This window comes from Morone saxatilis, unplaced genomic scaffold, assembly GCF_004916995.1.
Source record: "Morone saxatilis isolate NCDOM2014 unplaced genomic scaffold, NCSU_SB_2.0 Contig1, whole genome shotgun sequence".
In the NCBI taxonomy this organism is placed as follows: domain Eukaryota; kingdom Metazoa; phylum Chordata; class Actinopteri; family Moronidae; genus Morone; species Morone saxatilis.
In genome coordinates this window covers 7,047,737-7,070,774 of record NW_023339651.1, presented here as the reverse complement: position 1 = coordinate 7,070,774, position 23,038 = coordinate 7,047,737, and the positions used below count along the sequence as shown (strand labels likewise).

Genomic DNA, 23,038 nt, shown 5'->3' with positions numbered 1-23,038 from the left:
TCTTTGATTTCACTTGCTCAACACAAAAAAGATAAACCCCAAAACTTCAAAGTCCTTCAATTCAACTGAGAACCTTGAGGAATAGATTTTTTTTTTTCCTCAAAGAATTATAACTAAAGGATTTGAACAAAGCTGTGAAATAAATATGAATTTATTCAGATTAACAGCCAACATGTTTAACACTGTCAGTGCCCCGGTGTGGAGGGGAAAGTGGATACAATCACTCTATCGAATTCTTCACTCTCACTGCAGGCAAAAGGAGACGGTTATTCCCACCGAGCTGCCGCTGGTTCAGGAGGTTACCACCACACTGCGGGAGTGGGCTACAATATGGAGGGACTTGTATGTGGTAAGCAAGCCCCCCCCCCCCCCCAATAGAAACACCTATACACACATTCATGTCGTATATGCTTTCTTTTGAGAGATAATGTATATTTGACCTTGGTTTTCTTTTGCATTTGCATTTGTATTTGTTAGTATTTATTCTAATCAAATTATTAATACGATTTTGTTATCTCTGATTAAGTGTATACAATGTTTCTTTCTGCATATCTTAACACGTAAAAATGATAGCAGTCAATAATAAATATGTGTGAAAAATTAACACATATTTTGCATGTAAAATTCCTAAAATTCCTTTAAAATTCAGCATTCGTCAGGCTCTTTTTTGATTATTTTTTGTCTTTCCACAATACATTTTGTTGACTTTGTCCTAATGAAAAGCTTTGGTCACCTACACTTTCCTCCACCTGCTGCTAATGATACCAGTCAACAGTTCAGACACGAGCACTCAGGCATGCTAAATTTCCTCCTGTGTCAAAGCTACACATGTGTTCATCCGTCTGTTTTCCGCTGACAGGGGGACAAGCGTGAGATGTTCAACTCTGTCCGTGACATGATCTACGACCTCATCGAATGGCGTTCCCAGATCCTCTCCGGCACCCTCCCGCAGGACGAGCTCACTGAGCTCAAGCAGAGAGTCACCTCCAAGATAGACTATGGCAACAAGTGAGGATCCAGTCTTTAGAGGCTTTTAGCCTTGTTCTTCCCTCCCCACAGCTTATATCCCTTTATCCTCATATCTATCCGCTAAAATGACTCTTGTTGGAATAGGTCAGCAGTGTCAGTCAATAGAAAATGACAGGTCATCATTTAGCTTCAGGACAAACTGGAGGGATTTAGCTTCAGCAAACCGTACTGTATTCCATCATGAAATGACAATTCTTGCTGTGTCTGCAGTGGGCCTAGAAAATCGGTTGAAAACGAAAATTGTGAAGCTCCATTCTGCACGCGTGATAAAACTTTAAACCTTTTGCCAGGTAGAAAAAGGCTTTTACCTCTGCAGAAGCAGGGAGTGATGAGGTGTTGAAATGCACTGACTGCATGTTGGCAGCATGCTGTTGTCTATGCTAACTCCCTCTATAGAAGAAAGAGTTGAACACAATAGGGGAGCTTTGAAATAAAAAGGGTAGAGCTGAGTAAATTTTATATGTGGGAAAAAATGAGGCAAAGGCAATGACAGCGTGTAATTAATGTTTGCTGTTTCCTTTTTCACAAATGCAACCAAACAGTCCTAATATCTACCTTGTTTCCTATGGTATACAGTTTTCATCGTGGTGGGCTCTGGCACCTGACTCTTAACCGTTTTTATTCAAGGTACTTGGATCTTGATCTGGTGGTCAGAGACAAAGATGGAAACATACTCGACCCAGAGCTCACCAGCACCATCAGCCTGTTCAGAGCACACGAGGCAGCCTCCAAACAAATTGAAGACCGGATTCAGGAGGAGAAGGTAAAGACAGAGAGGTCCTGACCTCATTTTATACCTGCAACTAAACTGTTCTTTACTCAGACAGTATATCAAGGATAAATAACAGCACATTAGCACACAGTGTGAATGAACATGGTAAACAGCATAATGTGAAGGTAGTCACATCCTAATTCATCCTTTCAGGCTCATTGAACCTCAACCAGAGTCAAACAGGTGCAGTTACGGTGTTTGCATTAGGGAAGAAAAACACAGCAGGGTAATCAGGGTTATCACTGCTCTTCATGCGAAATAATTGTTTGAGATGACCCCTCATTTGTCTTCATTGGATACTCCTTTCCTCTACAGTAGGCTCTACTCCATCCCTGTGCACAATAACTTCAAACATTTTTAGCCACGGTGTGGCTCTTGGGATGTCAATGTAGGTCGGTGTGTCCACCACTTTCGTCCAGACTGAAATATCTCAACTATTGGATGGATTTCTGTGAAATTTGGTACAGATATTCAAGGTTCCCTAGATACATTCTGAATATAAAAATATAGACCCCTAACCCACTGACTTTGGTGATGCCTTAACTTTTTATCTAGATCCATCATCAGGTCAGAATTTGTATTTGTCTAACACCTTGGTTAATGACTAAATACAGGAAAAACTAACATAACAACATCACATCATGGCATGGTAGCAATTTCACATACTAAGCCAAGATAGTGAACATTATATCTGCTAAACCTAAGCATGTTAGCATCATCACTGTTTCAGTCTCACAGAGCCGCTAGCATGCCTGTAGTCCTGTTTTAAACGTGTTACATTATTTGACAGGTTTCTTTGTTTTGCTATTTGCTTTTGCCATTTTTAAAGTTGCACTCATTTAGATTTGGTTGCTTACATGTGACAAAAATCCCACTGCTTCCAGAATGGACATTTGAAGATAGAGAGCGTTGTGGTATTTTGCTTTCAAAGCGAAAATCACTTATTTCTGGACTGACTTCTGTCAAGCAACAACTGCACAGGTTATAGGAATATCAAACAAATGGACAGAGTGCATTTCAGGGGAAGGTAAATGCCAGAAAATACACAGAACCCGTGTAATTCCACCTAGAATGGAGTTTTCACAACTCAAGTGTGGAAGTGGAGGACATGGGGCCACTCTTGTTACACAAAGATGCCTGACTGCCTCTGCAGAAAGTCCCAGGAACTCAGCCAGATTCCCTGTCTATTTTACTTGGCGTATCAGTGGCATCCCTCACCTGAATGTCAGTTGGCAGTATGTAGAAGTGCCAGACGTTAAGTGCCCTGCAGTTATGTGGTCTCATCTTATGTGACCTTTTTATCCAGAGGTCTTTATTGCATATGCATGGGCAATAGGAAAGTGTCCAGGTCAACTTGATAAATATTAATGGTGTGGCCCCAGCATATTTTTGAAGGGCGTCCAGGGCATCACGCAAATCAGTCCACCTTTTACTGCTCATGCAGTTCTGAAGATCAAGCATATATAGGGGCTTTTTATTCCAGTGGGGAATATATTATAATGAATTCTGATGGATTAATGGACATTGTTAAAACTTGCTTCTTAACTTGTTAATTTTTTAGAAAGACACTGAAGCAGGGGCTGACATTCAGTATTCCAGTGCAGTTGCTATCCACACCTACGCACAGTATGTCGTGTTTAAAGTACACAGGCTCCAGGGTGACCTGCATGTGACCGAAAGTTATGGAAGAACAACCCAATATTGAATGCAATGCCTCTGTTTCCCTCCGACAGTCTCAGAAGCAGAATATTGATCTGACCAGGCAAGCAAAGTTTGCCTCCACACCATCGTTTGCCCTCTTCGTGACTCTAAAGAATGTGGTGTGTAAGATCGGCGAGGACGCAGAGGTGCTCATGTCTCTCTACGACCCAGTGGACTCAAAGTTCATCAGGTAAAACTATCTGCATATTCACTTTTCTTTCTTACTTTATTTCTTTCTCACTTTGCTTTACTCAGTTATGATCAATGGGATTTTTCTTGGCTTCTTGAAGTTTCAGTTTTACCTTTTTGCCTTTTACTTTAGCTGCGCTGACAATTGAAATCCAATTTTTTATCTGTTGCTAGTGGAAAATTGTACTTGAGCCCATATTCTTTTGTATTTGGCTTTAGCTCACGCAGTTGAGATGCTTTCCATAGCAATTGTAACAACTGATATGTTGTTGTTGATGTTTGACTTACTTATACTTTCCAGAACTGTTACCTATGAGCAAGTACAAAGAACTGCAGACACCTTTATGGCATGCTCACACAGATACACACATGCCAATGCAAGAATGTGACCAGAACAAGTGAAGCCTGCTTCCTCAAGGATTTGCCATTGTGCCATTGAGCTCAGCTGTGGAATGTTTCTTTTTCATCCAACATCAGTCATGCATTTTGTTTCTCAAGCGGATCGGTGTCTGGATTAACATTCACGCGTCAACAGCTTCGAAGGAAACTATAGTTAATGCAACTCAACTGATTGCCTTAACTTGCTGCATCATAGATGTTTCAATGTAAATATGAGAAATTGATGAGACAGATTATAAATCATGCTTTTTTGCCATTTCTCCCTCACAGTGAGAACTACCTGGTGAAATGGTCAAGTTCAGGTCTGGTGAAAGACATAGACCAGCTCCATAATCTGCGGGCCGTCTTCACGGTGAGTGTATTTGTCTGTAAGTGTGTCCCTGTGTTTGTGTGTGTGCCTTCGCTCGCTTGTGGTAGTCCACTGTTTATTCAGCCATGTTATGAGGCATGTGGGAGCCTGTTTGCGGAGCCTGTATTTGTTAAGCGCTCCCAGAAAGAACCCGGCTCGCTGTATGTATTTACCAAGGCAGTCACCTCTATCTAATGGAAGCCCAAGGGCGGAGGGGTCAGCGTGCACCCACTGGGAGCACATTGCTAGTTTTGGAAGGTATTGCCCACAGGAAATGAATCTGTGGCTACAATCACAGATCTTGCTGAAGCAATTTGTGGTGAAAAGTTTGCCCTTAACACAAACTCATCTTCACCTAAGAAGGTGCTATTAATCGACCGCTTGCTACTGTGCACCCTAGCATTGCTGTAGGCTCAAAATTGTACAATGTGATAATAAGAGTTTTGCAACAGAATCAGCAGTTTTTTCATAACTTTTTTTTTTTTTCCCACCTCAGGACTTAGGCAGTGAAGATCTGAAGAGAGAAAAGATCAGTTTCGTGTGCCAGATTGTCAGAGTGGGGCGCATGGAGCTACGAGACAACAACACCAAGAAGCTTACATCAGGACTGAGAAGACCTTTTGGAGTGGCAGGTAAAGCAGACTACACAGAGACTCTGTTATAACCTGTCGTTCAAAAAAAAGCTGCAAGGCATGAGTTGTAATTCTGTAGTCAGAGGTTTCCTTTTAGAAACACGGATTATCTCAGGACTTTGTAGCCCTGGATCTGCTTGAATATCCCCATTTGTGTAAGCTTTCAAAACAAATGCTTTGTTTTGCCTTACATTAGTTCAAAGTAAGTATTGTGCCAAAGTCCTTGCCCGGATGAGTAAATATGTTTGTCTAAAATTCATAGATATCCAGCTAAAGCAGAAAGAGGAATTAGAGTTTGATTTATCTCCTGTTGGCAAGCTGCCAGGCGTTTCGTAAACTAATTAGATTGGCATTTTGCCCACAGAGAATCTCCAACAGAGAAAATTATGCCCCTCTTTCAGTGTCTTTTTGCCAGCGCCACTTGAAGAGAAAGTAAATGACAGCCTGATTTATGACGGCTTATCTTAAGACGTCAGCATCATTGCCATGGTACACGGCGTGATGGAGAGGCTGATTTTTGAAATTTATTCTTTTTGAGACACCATTATAAAGGGCTTTATATGGCTGACCTCTGGCCTGAAGGGTAATAGAGTAATGGCGCTGTCACATAAGCACCAATCATTGTGAATATTTGCTCCATCTTCAGTTGGAGCCGATTCAAGACTGTGTTTCCTGTTTTGGCGACCTGCAGTTTGCACGCTTAGCAAATAGAAAAGGTGTTGGTGAATCTTTTGTTTAGAAACGCTGGATTCATTATTCTAGCTGTGTGACATCACCCCATTTTGTATAATATTACACTGTCAAACTGCTAACTGCAGCATTGCTCTCACAGAGTGTTTAGTGTAAGATTGCTCTACTCAGAATGTAATTTTTGCCTACCCCAGAGTGGTGACATCACATCCCCTTTCTGTGCAGATATGTTGGAAGGCAAATGTGACTGAATGTCGAGGCCCAGTTCTGTACACTTCTGCAACTGTGAAAAATGTGAAAAAATATAAATTGTATATCAACACCAAACTGAAAAGCAGTGTTTTGCTGCCCTCTCTGGTTGAAAGTTTCAATCCTGGTTCACCTTTGACCACACTCCGCATCACTCATGGTGTGGTTAGAAGTTTGCTCCGTTGCACCGGTAACCACACTCAGTGATTCCTTTTTCTCTGCTTTTTGTGATCATGATGCAGGTCACAAAACCAGAGCTGACTTGATGCTTTTTCCATCCTGTATCTGCCCTAATTAGGGCTCATTCAGGAGGAGCTGCCTCACTTCTTAATGTGGCCTTACCATGCAGTTATCTGTATCTCTGTCGCGGTCATGCTGTGCTCTGCAGGCCTTGAGAATGTTTTAACCCTCTTTCCTTGTTTTTCCACAGTAATGGATGTCACTGACATCATAACGGGCAAAATGGACGATGAGGACAAGCAGCACTTTATCCCATTTCAGCCGTAAGTGGATTGTTCAGCAGCACAAAATAAATCACATTCATACATACGGGAGCATAGAGTTCCTTTAAGCTTGGGATAATGTTGCATAAAATAGCGAAGCTGACATACTTCTGCTCTTACACTTATTTCCATTCTTTTGAGTATGTACAGTATGTCAAAGACACAGCGGTTGTATTTTTTTTAAAGTCTTGAATCCTTGACACCTGATTAGCTGGGGTTTTAAGACAGTAGCGCTTTTCTATTCCCTGCTGACTCAATTAAGGCAATCTCATTAACTGCTGCCATTCTCGAAGGACTGCGTACAGAGCCAGAATAACCTTTTCCTTAACGTGATTTCCTGCATAATTGGAAATGCTTCAGATTCAGGCAGTTTAGCTTGCAGATCACCTCACTTAACGGTTTTATCTGTGAGCATAAATCATGGAAATTAGAGCCTTCCGGTGTGAAAAGTACAGGATTTACAAGAGGTTATTTATGTCCAAGTGCGAATATTTGTCACTGAATTTTAACTGATGAAGTTTTGAAATGACAGCTCCACAACTCATTATTGAATGTGTTTTAAAGGCCAACAGACGCAGGAAGTCAAGGAGCCATTTAGGGACGGTTTGACATTGTGATGTAATTTGGATAGACTCCTGGCATCCAAGCAAATATGGAAATGGGTTTCAGAAATGGACAAGATAGAAATCTTGCTGGAAAAATAGTTTGTTGTTCTTGATCTTTCCCAGACACTTCTTCATTATATGCCCAATACCAAGATGACCTCATCTCTGGCATGTTGTCAAACCGACTTGCATTTAGAGAATACATTTGTAGCAAAATGTAATGTTGTGCTGAAATGATCGATTAGTTGATTGACATAGAATACCACTGTGCCTCTTATGCAGAAATCTGATCCAGATACATTCTGAAGAATTCTGTTTGAAATTTGCACAAAAACCTGTCTTGTTCTTGTTGTGTTACAATGTTTTGTCCCATGATTGCACTTCTGCTGTCCCTTATTTACTTCTTGGCTTGGATTGGTTTTGGATTCAAGGTTGGAGGCACTGAAGACATTCTGAGTGACAGAGATCCTTTACTGCCTCCTCCATGCTGACATCACCACTGTCTTCTGCTCCATGCTCTTCTTCTGCTCGTTTAGAGTCCTCTGTATTGCAAATGCCATCCCCGCACACTGCACACATTTCTCTCACAGCTGGCACACATGTGGTGCTTTGCAGATCACATCTGCTACTTTCTTATGCTCTGTACGTCACTTGTTTCAATCACTCTCTACACCTGAAACCCCACTGAGTAAAAAAAAACATGATGTTACGTTTTAGTTTGCTTTCTCTTTAAAGCAGAGTGAGACTGCATGTTTTGGATTGGGTATTGTCTAAAGGTTATAGAACTGATTATTAAGATTCCCCACTTTTAAAACATTTCAAGACTTGACCGTACGCAGCTCAAGCTTCCCACTGCTGCATTAGTGCTATAAATGCTGACTGGGCACCATTTCCTAAACGATGATTTCTCTGTGTGTTTCTTTCATTACCCATCCTGCCTCACTGTTAACTGCTAACAAGCGGCTTTGTGTCTGTCATGGTATTCGCATCACTCTTTGGTGTGTCTCTCTCTCTCTTTCTCTCTCTCTCTCCGTTTCTCCCTCTCATCCCACTCCCCTCCTCACAACCATCACTTTGTGGCTCTTCTGCCCCACTCCTCCTCCTCTTTCTCCGCCATCTCTTCTTCTCTGTGGTGTTTGCCCGTTGTGTGCATACTGCAGGCTAGCATTGGATGACGCCATTCGCCACAAGCAGCTGAACATCTCCCGTTTTTCACCCAGGGTGGCGGGGGAGAACGACTTCCTCCAGACAGTCATCAACAAAGTTATCACCGCCAAAGAGGTCAATCACAAAGGCCAAGGTACAGTGCAAGGTTCAGACATAAGAACCAGGTCCAAGGAGGAAACTCCCCACATTGATGTGTGTCTTATATATGTTATAAATTACATTGGAGTTGGTTGACATTAAAAAAGGAGGAGGGAGGCACACACTTACAACGCTGATGCCATCTTTGAATTTTTGATTCTATAAATGTGTTTTAGCGCACATTGCCTCTTTAGAAAACCTCTACATGGAGGCAATGTCTGCCAAAATGTTAATAGAAAAAAAAACGCAAAGGTTTGTGTAAGAGCTGTTAGTGTGCAGCTTTCACCTCTCAATCCCCTCATCAACTGTCCCTGAACGCCAGCACTTCATTAGAATAGGTGTGCACTCCTTTAGCTTGGTTAACTTATTGGTTAACTGCATCTTACTGAGCTGTTGTAATTTTCTTTTATACTCCATTATAGTTCTGTTCATACAATATACCATCACCCCCAACATACTGACAGAGTGCTGAAACTGTTCATCTTGTTAATAAGAACATAATTCTATGTCAAGTGCTCACACTATAAATCACTGCTCATACTAAAAATAGTTGCCCTCATCACCATGACTACAGTATCTAAGTAATCCAGCTGTTAATTAAGCTGGTGAGTCTTATGCAAAGACTAGATCTTATCAGTGATCTGACATCTGTGGTTAGAAGAACAACATTAGCCATCTAAGGGGTTTGTTCTGGGAGGTGGGGGAAACAACACGACAGCCTCCATGGTATTGTCATACCCTATGAAGATGTACTTGGATAAATGTCAGGTCTGCTCCGACCCACAGTGGGAAGAACTGCAGAGCACTGAGAGCAGCTGTTTCGGTCACGCTCGCATATCAAAAGGCTCCCAGCTTGGCTAGTGAGAGATGTGTCACTCATAACAATATGGGGCCTGTAAAGTGAAAGTAAAGCTTCAGGGTTCACAAGTAGTGCTCATTTTGGTGGCCTCTGAAGGGGCGCACCGCAGGACGACCACTTTAATTGGGTGCCTTGTTTTTTGGTCATTTTCAGTCTTGTTTAGAAGTATGTATTCGTGCTGCTTTGTTTTTGTTTTTTTTACTGAGAGAATATTAAGAGTGAGTGTGGTTACAGAACTGGCACACCATGCAGTGTCTGCAGAAAAAAAAGCTTTTTCTCTCTACCAGGAGAAAAGCAAGGCAGCTACTGGCATTAAATTGTTATAAAATATGACCCAAAGTTAGTCCCCCAAAGGCGCTTTCTTTCAGAATTATTCAGAGCCACCGAGTTTCATCTCAAGCTTCACACTCTCAGGTTTTCCAAGACCAATTATTTAAGTCTGGGAATTACTGCACAGTTTCAATATTCTGTCATAAATGTCACTTATTCTCATAAAAACAAAGAGCGCCTTAAGAAGAAGTCTGTGGCATTTTCATGGACATTATCATGAATTTTGTAGTGGGTCAGAAAATATGTTTTTTCTTTCTAATTTTTTTCAAAGTGGCTGTTTGTTTCTGATGGAGAAAGATTTTTTTTTTCCTCCAAGTATTAATTCTCAGAAGTAGCAGTTTTGTTTGAGCCAATGTATGTGTGACTTTTTTGCAGTTATAATACCGATAAGAACGACCATAATCCTGCACAAAGAAAATGCATTGTACTCATATACAGGTAGTATGAGAAGCATCAAATAGGCATACACCATCTGGGCCCAAAATGGGAATGAAATATTTTGTTTACTTTGTCACACCAGATAGAGATTTTGTAGTTTTTATGGCAAGGAAAACACTTTTAAAACACTGTTATTATGTTTTCCTAATCACATCCCTGCGGGTATCTTCTATTTAGTGTCGTGCCCTTGAGCTGTTCGATGTCACTGACGGAAAAGCACAAGAAGAAATCTCTTTTTAGTATTTTCCTGGGGCAGTTTGCTCTCACACTGTCTTCTCCTGACACTATCCTGGTCCCTCTCCTCTTTGCTTTGAATGCATCACCAGGCCTGTGGGTGACTCTGAAGCTGCTCCCCGGAGACATCCATCAGATAAGGAAGGACTTCCCTCACCTGGTGGACCGATCAACAGCTGTTGCTCGCAAGATGGGCTTCCCAGAGATCATCATGCCAGGTTGAGTGTTTTAAAAAAGCTTTACCTTGGCTGCCTGTCTCTGCAAGTCTAATTTTTAAATGTGATTGGTTGAACACATCATTCATTCAGGAAGTGATTTATAATTAAGATATACTATTTTAGAAAATGTGAGCGAGGGAGAAAAGAACATATCATACTTCATTAAGGTTTGATTAAGACATTAGTTATGTAATGGACTGAAGTTAGCTATAAAGTATATGGTGCCAAATATCCACATATGCCTGCTGGAATGTAATAAGTTTCGAAGTATAAATAATAATAATATATATAAATATTAAAAATGAATGAATAAATGCATGAATCTTGTGCGCTCCGAAGACCAAGAAAAGTGACAATTTACCCGCTTCTTCCTGTTTCCTGAAGGTGATGTGCGAAACGACATTTACGTGACTCTGGTTCAGGGGGATTTTGACAAGGGGAGCAAGACCACGCCCAAAAACGTCGAGGTGACCATGTCTGTTTATGACGAGGACGGCAAGAAACTTGAGGTACGGCCACGGAATGTTAACATACTTATTTGGTATTTTTCCTGGGTTCAGCTCATTCTCAGCAGTCAAGACACAAGTGCTGTAGCCGATCGGTCTCTCAGACAGTCTGTGATTTACCAGGCTTTCTTTAATCTCACACAGCTCAGCACGCTGCTTAACTGGCCAGGACTCCTATAAAGCAGTGTGATACACAGGGCAGACTGTATGCCTTCGCCACCTGTCAAAATATGACAGAATGCAATATTGGTGCTTTGTGGTTGATTGACTAGCCTAAAATCTGGCTCACCACTGCAGGAATCAACCTCTATCATTGTCAGAGTCAGTTACAGGCCCATGCATGTGGACAGGCAATATGGGCATTGTAGTATGAAAGTTGCAAGTAATAGGAGATTTGAAATCAGCATTTTATGTTATACCTTCCGGTATAATAACCTTTTCTAATGAAGTTGGAAGGATCTTTTCCCCGCTTGTCTTTTTGTTTGTTAGCAAGCTGTCAAAATGTTGCAAATGCATATAGATGAAATGTGCGGCCCTTGGCACAGAGATCAGTTAATTATATATTTTGGTGTTGGTCAGCAATTACCTATTTTAATTTCAGTCATAGCTATTGTAGGCATTCACATGGAGGTCAGACACCCAGGTTTACAGCTTAACACAATTAATTGCATTACATTTCTCCAACAAAACAGAACACAATGACACAAACAAATTCACATAAGTCATTATGGTGGCTGCCAGTTTGCAAGTAGGATCATTTTTAACAGGCTTTTGCTTCTGAGTGCTGTCTACTTTTTTTAATCATGTGCCAGCCCATCAGTGTTTAATGTCCTAATAAAGCTTTTGTTTCATCTAGAGTCTCTAGCCAGTGACCCCTTTCTCTGATGTTTAATTATTGTCACCCCCTGCTTGACTTTACCTCTTGTTCTGCAGAGGCCATCAGTTAATGGGGCATATGAGAGGTTTAGAGCAGTTGGACATGAAGAGTATGTGGGAAGAACTGGGACAGGAGGTGTGTGTCTGTGGGAGTGTGTGCTCACGTGTCTGTGAATGTTTAGTTTTAATGTTGAGTTATTGTTGCTTTTGATTTAACTCTGTTGTGACTTATGGGGCAGAAAGTTTGAAGTAATCTTGTATGAGTTTGCATTAAGTTAAGGTACACCTAACATTTTATTGCATTAATGCTATTATGTCAGCTCTCAGTACTTGTGTACTCGGAGTGAGAGTTGACGTTACAAGGACAGATGATGGAGAAGTGATTTGAGATGACAGACCCCTGGTCACGGGGAGGCCTCCTGCAAATAGCGAATCGGAAGTGCGTGCCCTTGCCTCCCTCAATTATACACATTAGTCTTAGATTGAGAGGCTCTGTTAGTGATTTGGCCCAGCAGGCCAAGGAAGTGTAAGAATCAGTGGTGATTATACTGTAAATGCGGTTCAGTGAGGATCTCTCAGATGTCACAGTATCTGACAGTACAGACAGTGCTTGGTTGTCTCATTGCAGTATAATCTTTAATGCATGTTTAAGTTTTGTTTTATATATCTCACAAACGCATGAAAAATACATACAGTAAGAAAATTCTTCTCACTATTTGAGTGAAACTTCATTGTCTGTTAAATATGTTAGAACTGTACACAAATAGAGAACAGTTTGCAAATGTATTTATATTGTAGACTCAGAATTAGAATACCACATTTACTAGTCTATTTTAAGCATATATAAGCAGCTATGCTGTGTTTATTAAAGGAGACATGTTGTTTATGAATAGGCTGTTGCATCATCAGATCAGTCTCTGTGCTATACTAATTGGAGTCAGTAGTCAGCAGTCGACAGTGATCACATCTCATCATAGCCATGTTGTCTTTGCAGTGCTGGAACGCCCTTCAACATCTTGTCTTGCAACTTTTCACAGAAATGCTCAGTCTCATCTCTTTGGCTCCCCGGGGATCAGTGCTAATTGGTTAAATTCTCCCTCTTCCTTCCTGGATTTTAATTGGCTGAAAGGAAATTCTGTTTCTGAGATGAGAGATGCTGTCACTTCCCGTCTGTCACTTTAATATGACTTCAAGCGGTTTGAATGTGATCTTGGATAATAGAAACGTCCTCTTCAATTCACCCTAACCCTAGACTAGGGTCATAGCAACTGCTTCCTCAAAAGAAAAAACAAGTTTTGTTTTCATCTAGCAATTTATGTAATGGAGTAAAATAGCCCCCCATCTACTAGGCACTTGAAAATAGCAAAATGTAATTACTCACATTTAGGCAAGTTTCGTAATAGGTTTACTTTATAAGTTTAACTTTTTGTGGCTTTCTCTCTGGATGTTTCTTTTTCTTTCTCCGCTTTCTTATCCCTTCCAATCTTCTCTGTCCTTACTCGTTCTGTGTCTCTGGTCTCTTTCTGCCTCTGGATTTTGTCATCCTTCTTCTGTCTTAAAGAGGATTTGTGTTGTGTAGTGAGTGTGGACAGTGACTTCTTATCACATTGACATATTAGCACACCCCCACAAACCCCTCTTACCTAAGGCTAGACCTCAGCCACTTTCCCCTCTTTGTCTCTCCAAAATCTGAGGCTGTCACGAATCCTGGCCACTTAGTAAAGGGGCAGAGCTGCTAGAGCTAGCACCTGCCCCCCAGATCTGCTCAGCGTGGCTGGGGGAGACGGGGCCTGTTATTCCTCATAATTGCTGGTTGTCAGAAGCCATTAGTGTTGGAGTATTTTAGCAGTGGCGCACTAGCAGGCCAGGGAGTCAGCTGGAGTAGTGGGTGGAAAGAGGTAGGCTGGCTGACGCAGATTGATAGAAAACAAGGCATGCGTGCCATCCGCTGTCACTCCATCCCTCGTGCCAAATCCCCCAGGGGCCGCGTAGTATTTTACATACGCACCCTGACCTGTTGTAGAAACTCAGGGGACCTACTAGGAAGACCAATTTACATGGCTGGATCCATCAGCTCCAGCTGGTCTGCTTCCTTGCACCTGGCTTCCCTCCACTTCTCACTGCATGGGAGCTACTGCCTCTGCTTCTTAAATAATTAATTTCTAATTTATTTCTTATTTCCACAGTGCTGTCATGAGATTGGCAGCCAACAGGCAGGTGCTCTTGCACAAAGTGCATCCAGACTTTTAAAGGCCATTCTTCTAGGTTTAAGCTTTCTGCCCCAGGGACTCCATTTTATGAAATAAATGCTAGTCAATTTTCCACATGCTGTGAGTCTGCTAATGTTTTGACAATGTGCTATAACTCAGGCATCGTGATTTGTCACTTTGAATCTGAATGCACCTATGCCAGTATTACCGGATGACTAGTTGTATTGTTTGCTAACTTGATCAGCATGTTTTCTTCCTCTTTTGCTAGAATGTGATCTTCCCTGGAGCTGGGGATGAGGGCATCAATGAGTACAAATCTGTCATCTACTACCAAGTAAAACAGCCACGCTGGTTTGAAACAATAAAGGTGTGTCTCTCTCCTTACTTCTACCTCCTTACTGTATGTGCTTTATTATCCTTGAATAACATTTTAGTCATTTTTTTCTACCTTAACTGCAATGCCACCTTTTGATGCAATTTATAAATCCATAATTCATCACAACCACAAGTTTCCATCTCTAGTAATTTGTAGATTGAAGACTTTATGAATATTCACCCATGAAGCTTTGAAGCGTAGAAAGACAGTGATGAATATTAAACCTAATAGCAGAATAAATAGTTAATGTGGTGGCAACAGAAATATATAGAAATGTAAAGTTATTGATCCATAAAGGGCCACACTAATGGTTTTGCATGTTTTAGCTCCTTTACTACAAATCACTTATACTTTACATCATAAGTAATCCCTTCACGCTGCTCCCGGTGTGTCCCGGTGTGTTCATGGGCGTAGATATCTCACACAGTCCCTTTCTGTCCCTTATCTCAGGTCGCTATTCCTATTGAGGACGTGAACCGGAGCCACCTGCGGTTCACCTTTCGCCACCGCTCATCGCAAGACTGTGAGTACAAATGTCAGCGTGTGAATAATCAGTTTTGCCGATGACCAGCTGCACAATTGGCTGCTAATCTATCCACGGTGGGAAAAAAAGAAAAGAAATGGAAGATATCCAATCCAAGCAGATGTGTTGCACGGTGATAAATACTTTGAAGCTCACCCTTTGTCACATTAATCAGAGGCATTAGTCTGCCCCTGCACAAAGCAGCAACATCATGGTGTGGCTTGTCTGAGACTACAGCTGGGATGTGAAAAATGCCTGAAGGGACTCGTTTGTTTATTGGGACCAGTGTCTAGCTGAATGCAGCCCGTGTTGTATGTCCTTCTGTTTTTTAACGTCCTTTTTAATTGTGGGGGTGTAAAGGGCGGGGAAGCCTGGTGTACTGGCAGACTTGCCATCCCATCTGCCTGCCACGTGGCGAGGCCATCCCTCCAGCAACAGGAGTGGTGCAGGGAAAAGGATTTTGGAGGGGTGATAGGAGCCACGACAGGTGTATAATACTAAACAATCAGTTCATATGGCATGAAAGGCAAAACAAAGTTGGGAGGATATCAGCACAGGAAAGTATACCTTTTCCCCCGTGAAGTGATCTGCAGCTGTTGTCATCCTCCAGTTCCAAAATCCTTCAGCTCTGTTTGCTTCTCACCTGCATGCAGGTGGTTTAGAGGAAATGGCCAGGTCTCAGAGCTCAGTGCTGTCTTATAATCCACTTGGAGAGCCTTCTTGTCATGCTTGGCACCTTGCTTCTGCAGCTAATGCTGTTACGAGGCATGCCTTTGAAAGTCTGTGACTTGCTGTTATCTTGCTGTAACGGTTGCTTTAGAAACTGGCTCACCTCAAGTGACTGTGGGACTGCAGGGGCATGCTGATGCTGCCAAACTTTAACTTTTCAGTGACAATTGACAATAGGGAGATAGGCTGAAGTGTAATGGCTTGATTATATCGATTTTTGTGTGATGTTTGTCTTGTATTTTCCTATCAGTGTTTACACTAGTATCCCATCATAGAGATACCTGGTTATTGATATTCCTGTACACCTGAGTCTAACTTTCTATTGTCTGCATGGCAGTCATATCTCTTCGGCATCTAGCCACTTTCTGCCATTTCTGCACGTAACCTCAGTAGTTGAGGATGAACCCACTTTGATTTCTGGCTGCCTGAAAACGCTGTAGAAGCTGTCGCATTTACCATTTCGCTGGATTTAGCGTCTCCATTTGATCATCAGTAATGGAAGACGAGAATGCCAATTGATGCAATTTATCCTCTGTATCACCATGTGTCAGACTTGTACTTTCATCTTAATGTGTAAATGAATGTTGTCAAAACTGGAATAATATTCGATGTCTGTTTCTAAAACTCGGATGAAAGGTTTAACCAAACCCGGACCATACCTAGGATACTAGTGTACCTGTAAACACAATCATTACCTGTTCTGCAATCAGTTACTTTGTAAGGTAGAATACAGATGTCACAGTATCTTAAAATATGTCTACATTCTACTAGCAAAATGCTTTCCTGGGAAAATCGGGAAATGCGAAGATATTATGAAGAAAAGCAGTGCAGAGATGGTCTGTCAGATGGATTCCTTTCAGTTGTCTGCCTCTGCCGTCATCTGCTTGTGTCCTTCCTGCTTCCTCCGCTGCTTCTAGCTAGTACTGAACTTTTAGCAGAAACACATAGTGACAGAGCTGCTCATCAAGGCTACTACTAGAGCTCATGCGCTCAGTATCTCAGCCCCCCCTGGTTCAGAATCAGGCCAGCTCTAACACAGTGCATTAGAGTAGCACTCTAACATTGTCAGGCCTCATCAGACTGATGACTGCTATCACAGATGCTGCCGTGGCTGTAAGAGATCCCCGCCATCTTTTCACTTCTGTTTCATCTGTCATTATGCCACTACCTGGTGAGTGGGGTAGAGGGTAGGCTTGAAAATGTGGCACAGTATACTCAACATAAATCTGAAGTGACAGCCCACCTTAGAGGTGGAAGTCTGCCGAACTTCTACAGAAACTTGACTTTGATTGGCTTAAAAAAAAAGTAGCTCTGTCCTGAAAGTGACCTTTTTTTTTTCCTGAAGTGCAGAGTTTTTAGCCCTCTGCTGTCTTTGACAAGTCACTAATACATTTTTCTCAACTGGGTGGCATGCGTACAGTGTTTTCCCTCCACTGGTTCCTCTCAAGTCAGCCCAGCAATTATTCACCGGGCGAGGCTGCAGGCAGCAAACCAATGAGGGGATTTATGCAGAGAGAATGCGCAAGATACTTCGATGAATCAAGTCTCCCTGCACGTAAATTTGAGCTTGTTGATCCACAATGATGATGTATGTGGCCCTATCCAAACGCTTGGTTACAGGACAAAGTCATAACTCTCTTGCTTGTTTACACAGCGCTTCCTCTCAACACCCCCCAAAAACAGTCACACACATGTGTGCGCACATAAATGAGAATCTTTTCTCCACCCTAGCGGGATTATACACACTGTTCACAGCTGCGGCCCTGGGATCAAATGCGAGTGTTTATTCATATGCTACCAGAGAATGGACACACAAGATATCTTAGTCCAAACCTTGTTGCTTGAATATCAATAATAAACTATTTAAAAACGTGTATTATTGCTTTTCATTTTAAAGCATGTATGATTTTAAAAAGGAAAATGTCATGTTTATTTAATGATCAAATCAATTTTCAGGTCCTGCATATATGGACTTGTAATTAACTGTTTCATGTCATTGAACCTCCCACTTCCTCTTTACCTTGTACAATTAAATCACAGCCATGTATAATGTGCTCTTAATACAGCAGATGTGGCAAGTGTGTCTGCCTCATTTACAGTTACAGTGACAGCGTTAATACAGACATCAGAAGGGAACAGTAGATTCTTGTGCCAACTCAGGAGCTGACTCAGGGCCTGTAGTGCTGAGATTTACATTTGGGATTATCCGTTTTTGTTCGTCTGCTAGTTTGTTAACGACTTGTTGTAAAGTCGGCCATGTGGCATGATTTACTGCAGCAGCGCCTTTCTCTAATAGCTCCCTTTGTCTTTTGATTTTGTGAAGATGCATCCTTCTCATTTAAACACATGTATATACTGTATGTACACAAGATTTGGTCTTCTAGTGTATTATACTTTTGTACAAAAACAGTACAGTGTGTATGAACACAGTCAATCTCAAAAACATCTTCTCCCATCTGGCTGTTTTCTGTCTTCTTCCCACAGCCAAAGACAAATCTGAGAAGATATTCGCCTTGTCTTTCGTGAAATTGATGAGGTACGATGGGACGACTCTGAGGGACGGCGAGCATGATCTCATTGTGTACAAGGTAAATGTGAAACATCCCATAACAAAGTTAGCAGTCTGTCTACAGTGTTCTGCTGTGTTTGATACTGGCTGCCCACAGTCTTCGGGACACGACCACAACAGAGATGACTCCTGGGTGAAAAATTGGCCTGTCTTATTAGTAGCTGCCATGATAATAGCTTCACTGCATTCTGTGGAGAGTTGTGTAGTTGGTACGCATCAACCCCCACAGTGAAATGAAATTACTTCCCAATTAAAATCCCTTGCATAATGATATCTTTGCATTACGGTTCCCATTTATGTTAATTAAAAAGTTAATGTGGGAAAAATTCCCCCAATTAGATTTTTCTTTCTCGTATGTTTTGCATTGCCGTTGTCAGTCAAATGCGGTTTAGCAAAGAGTTTTGTTATTACTCTCACATTAGACAACTGGCAGAAAAAACGTTATTGTAAAAAGTGGTTCAGTGATAGGATCCACAAGGAAAACCCATCTTAAACATCCCACAGGAATAGAATATAAAACTTCACTGCAACATAAACGAAAGATATGGATTTCAGATATATGGACTGAAAAACCCATATCGGTCGACCGCTAATTTAAATAAAAAATGATTGTTGTTAATTGTAAAATGGCAAATTTCCTGAAAAACAGGCAGAAGCAAAGAAGCTGGAAGACTCGTCTCTGTACCTAAACTTACCTGCCACAAAGCTGGAGCTTGAGGAGAAGGGCTACTCTTCCACCGGGAAAAGCACCCAGAACCTGGGCAACTGCACCATCAGCAAGGACTCCTTCCAGATCGCCACCCTGGTATGCTCCACCAAGCTTACACAGAACGGTAAGAGCTTCTATACTTCAATTAGCTATTGTATCTCTTTCCATACTTCTTTCATATTTTTCTCTACACCTTTCTGAAACTGGAATTGTGCTTGTACAGAGATAAATGTAAATGTATTTGTGAACCTAAACAGAGAAGGGTGTTATGAGCAATGGTAGGTCACACTCAACAACGCTACTGCAGACTAGGAATGTCATACCAGACATTTAGAAGTCGATACCAACCGATACCAGCTAATTCAAAATCAATAAAACCCCATGTCTTTCAACTTACACTCCTTTATTAAAAACATTTGAACATTACAGAAAACAACAACAGTGGCAAGCCTCCAAGTAATAAATTAAAAGAAACAACTACTCCATATACTCTTGGCTTTACTTATTTGTTTCATTTTTATATAGAATATATAAAATTCCAATCAATATCAGCTTCAGTCACATTTTAATGCCTGTTGATCTGTGAGAGACAACATAAGACGACATCAGATTTCCACACAGTCTGTGTATCCTGCTCATAGTTAAATTATAAAATCCCAGCACACTGCAAAGACCCTCTCCTGCCAGACAGACAGATCTTTCTCTGTCGTCTGTTTCTAGCACTTTTGTGGTGTATGGTCATTTTGAGACTTAGGTTGTGACATGTTTTTATGTCCAACTATGTTTTCTTTACATTGTGTTTTTTTCTAAATGTGACACTACTTCCCATTGGTCACGTACTGTATACACAAACAAACGTCACCTGTACATTTGCTTATGTGCAGCCTAGAAAAGCAAAATTCCATCAGTAATCACTCTCTAATGTACTTGTAAAATAGCTCTCACTGAGGAAAAATATATTTTTAAATGTATTTTTTGCCAAGTAGACCCTGGATTTTGAAACCAGCTTTGGGCCACAGCCTCTGACTTTGAAAAACAGATTATCCATGCACAGTAGCCATGTATCACTTAAAGTAGGACTCAGGGACCTCTGCCGTCCTTCGCTCCATCCACCTGGTCTTTACACGTGTCCATATGTTGGACATTTGGCCTCGCTCAAGGGTTTTCCTTCATCCTTTTTCTCCTTCTAACCTACTTCCTCCCTCCCAACTCCCTTCTGTCAGTCAGTCCCAGTCAGTAGATTTCAGTCCATCTCCGTTGAGCGGACGACAGCTCTGCTCTGTTTATTGCTGTCAATCTTGCAGAGTATTTTTTCCCCCCATGGTACTGAGAAGATCTATCCTTATTAAGCTAAGGAAATCCCCATCTTTACTCTGTGGCTCGTGGATTAAGGATTTTGGCCTCTTGTGTTCCCCCCAGTCTTTATACACGTTTATAAATCCCAGACATGGTTGTCTCAGTGTGGATTGTGTGGAAAGCTGGTCCATTGTATGTGTGAGTGGTCAGTTGCTCCTGGCTCTGATTTCACAGTTACTCTAAACAGAACCATCCTATATGTCTGCTTTGCTTAGCTTTTTCTCTGCTCTGCGCTTGATGCATTGTGCATTCTTTGTTGTTGTTCTTTTTTGCAGGACCAAGTCACCATTTTAATTAAAGCCAAAATGAAAGCTTCCTTATTCCTTTCAGTGTTTTCTGGCCACAGCCGGAAAGAGAATAGGAATGAAGAAGGGACAGACTCACCGCAGGCTAACTTTGACTGGAATTGAAATAAATTGTTTTACTTGCCCAAAGCAAGACCGTGTTTTAAATAAAGGAGTGCATCATGTCCTTATGTTTTTATTCATGGTAACGCAAAGATAATTTTAAATAGTCAAGCAAGGGCAGAGTGACAGGAAATGCTTGTAGTGAACTGTTGAAGCAAATTGATGTTGTATGTGGTCCAGCACTTATTTTGGCAGTATCTGAGCGCTCACTGAATAATCCTTGTATATGCCTGCAAATAAAAGCACTACAAACCTAGTTTTACCTTCTTAAAGTGCTAAATGTGAAAAGTCCTCCTTTCAGGAATAGTAATAAGTAATAGTAGTAAAGGCCATAGGTGATCAGCTATTACTGATGACTGATTACTGATATAGTTATGACGACTCGATCTAGGATAATGGCAATATTGCTTTAACAAACTCGATGAGGCAAGAAAGACGACACTCAAGACTGATTGTCTTGAGTGTCATCAGGCAGGTTTTAGTCAAGCCAGCAGTTTAGCCAGATTATCCAAACTACTTTATTTGTTGGCAAAGCGAAACCTAGACCAAATAAGACCCAAGCTTTGATAAAATGGAATTGTTCTTTAAAAAAGACCAGTGCACTGGATGTCATCCATATCATCACATAAATCCAGTGCTGCATTGTTGGTTTGTTAATGTGAATATGATGAATGCAGCATCTGAGGTTATAAACTTCAGGTAATGTGACTTAAGCATCTCTGCGAGTTGCCAAGGTTTTATACCTCCTTCACTTACGGAACCATCTTAGCACCTTTTTGTATGATTTTAAATGTATAAAAACACACAGTTGCTGTTCTTGATGCACTGACATTTTGGAAACGCAGGATTTTCACCTGACAGTGGCTTTGAAGAAACGCAACAGCTCTCTGTCTGCATTGATCTTCAGTAGAAATCTTCCCTCTACTAGTCGCCTTACTAATTGTCTCACCAGTCCTGGCAGAGGCCTTATGTCACCTAGTGGTAAATCCTTGCTATCTAAACAAAGACCTGCATAGGAGAAAAAGTGTTTTTTCCTTGTTGCTCTCCTGTATGTGGGCCTGATAACATGAGCAATAAATGTCCATAAAGCCTCAGTAATGAGGTCACTGCGGACTCCAGAAGAATTTTGTTGTCAAAGTGTGGCTGCATATATTGTGTGAAAGAGAGGGGGTGTTGCCTGTTGTTATAGTAATGTTCCCTTTGAGGGTTATTAAGTTTAGTCTGCGGTATAAGATGTCATTTAAATACAGTAGCGTGTTCCCTCCTACTCTGCTCAGTGGGTGGGGGATGTCAGCGGATGAGCAGCCTCAGTTACAGAAGCCGAACCTGCCCACACTGATTACACTAGATAGAGAAGTAATGTTAGTAGTTAGTAGATGTACAGTATTTAACATTCAAGAAGAAATCAATCAGCACCATTACCTTTTTGTCCACCTTTCATTTCTAACCTTTTTTGCTGCAAGAGAGAGAGAGGGGGGTAGCAGTGTGTGTCCTGGTGAGACAATTCAGTCCTATAGAGCAGCTCCACTGCTGATATTTACCTGGCACTTTGTGGTGGTAATTTGCAAGGCACCAATAGGTGCTTGGGGATCAGACTGCCTTGTCACTGCACACTGAGCTTGATTAAACAGAGAGGTTTGTGTGTGTGTGTGTTCGTCCGTTTGTGTGTGTGTGTGTGTTGTTGTGTGGTGGCTGGTTGTGTGTGTGTGTGTCCAGGATATGTCCTCCCACGCCAAAGCTCTAGGAAAAGGTTTGAGTTCTTTTTAATAAAGCAACGCAGAGCGAATCTATCTCCGACTGTGCCAGAGTCTGCCTGCTTTATTAAAACCTAGAAGCTCTTTAAAACTCCCACCTAAACAGCTAGCTCACTCAGTCACCCGTTCACTCACTCACCCACCCAATTTCTCTTTTAACCCCTTTCCATTCTGATTTATCCTAGACAATTTTAGGCATCCCTTTACCGAACCGTGTTTTGCAGTTGGCAAGTAGTTGATAGACAGAACTTTGAAACCACATCTGAGAATCAATACATTTTTGAATCATTCATCAAGCCAACAAATGCCAAACATTCATGCGCTTGAAGCACATTCTCAAATTTCTCTGTGGTATATCATTGTCAATGAACTTATTGGACAATACAGGTAAATTGACTGAATTACAGCATTTTTATCCGTAGTGCTTTACAACTTCCCTCTCATTCATTAATTCACACACACAAACTTACAGACTGATGGCATCAAGCTACCATACTGCCTGACCACTGGTCAAAATAAGT

The 23,038-nt window shown here is 41.4% G+C and overlaps 1 protein-coding gene across 2 annotated transcripts in view; it reads left to right on the top strand.

Annotated features, from left to right (window-relative positions):
- The window catches only part of dock1 (dedicator of cytokinesis 1), a 168,131-nt gene that overhangs the window by 20,011 nt on the left and 125,082 nt on the right, over positions 1 to 23,038 (top strand). Inside the window, exons 5-18 of one of the 2 annotated variants that reach the window (XM_035664062.1) lie at positions 253 to 349; positions 860 to 1,008; positions 1,657 to 1,792; positions 3,535 to 3,692; positions 4,361 to 4,442; positions 4,936 to 5,071; positions 6,441 to 6,513; positions 8,279 to 8,418; positions 10,377 to 10,502; positions 10,887 to 11,011; positions 14,363 to 14,461; positions 14,921 to 14,993; positions 18,207 to 18,310; positions 18,941 to 19,124. In XM_035664062.1, coding sequence (XP_035519955.1) covers positions 253 to 349; positions 860 to 1,008; positions 1,657 to 1,792; positions 3,535 to 3,692; positions 4,361 to 4,442; positions 4,936 to 5,071; positions 6,441 to 6,513; positions 8,279 to 8,418; positions 10,377 to 10,502; positions 10,887 to 11,011; positions 14,363 to 14,461; positions 14,921 to 14,993; positions 18,207 to 18,310; positions 18,941 to 19,124 — 1,682 coding nt within the window. The remainder of the gene's footprint in view (positions 1 to 252; positions 350 to 859; positions 1,009 to 1,656; positions 1,793 to 3,534; positions 3,693 to 4,360; positions 4,443 to 4,935; positions 5,072 to 6,440; positions 6,514 to 8,278; positions 8,419 to 10,376; positions 10,503 to 10,886; positions 11,012 to 14,362; positions 14,462 to 14,920; positions 14,994 to 18,206; positions 18,311 to 18,940; positions 19,125 to 23,038) is intronic. The other variant, XM_035664070.1, reaches the window with a different exon arrangement.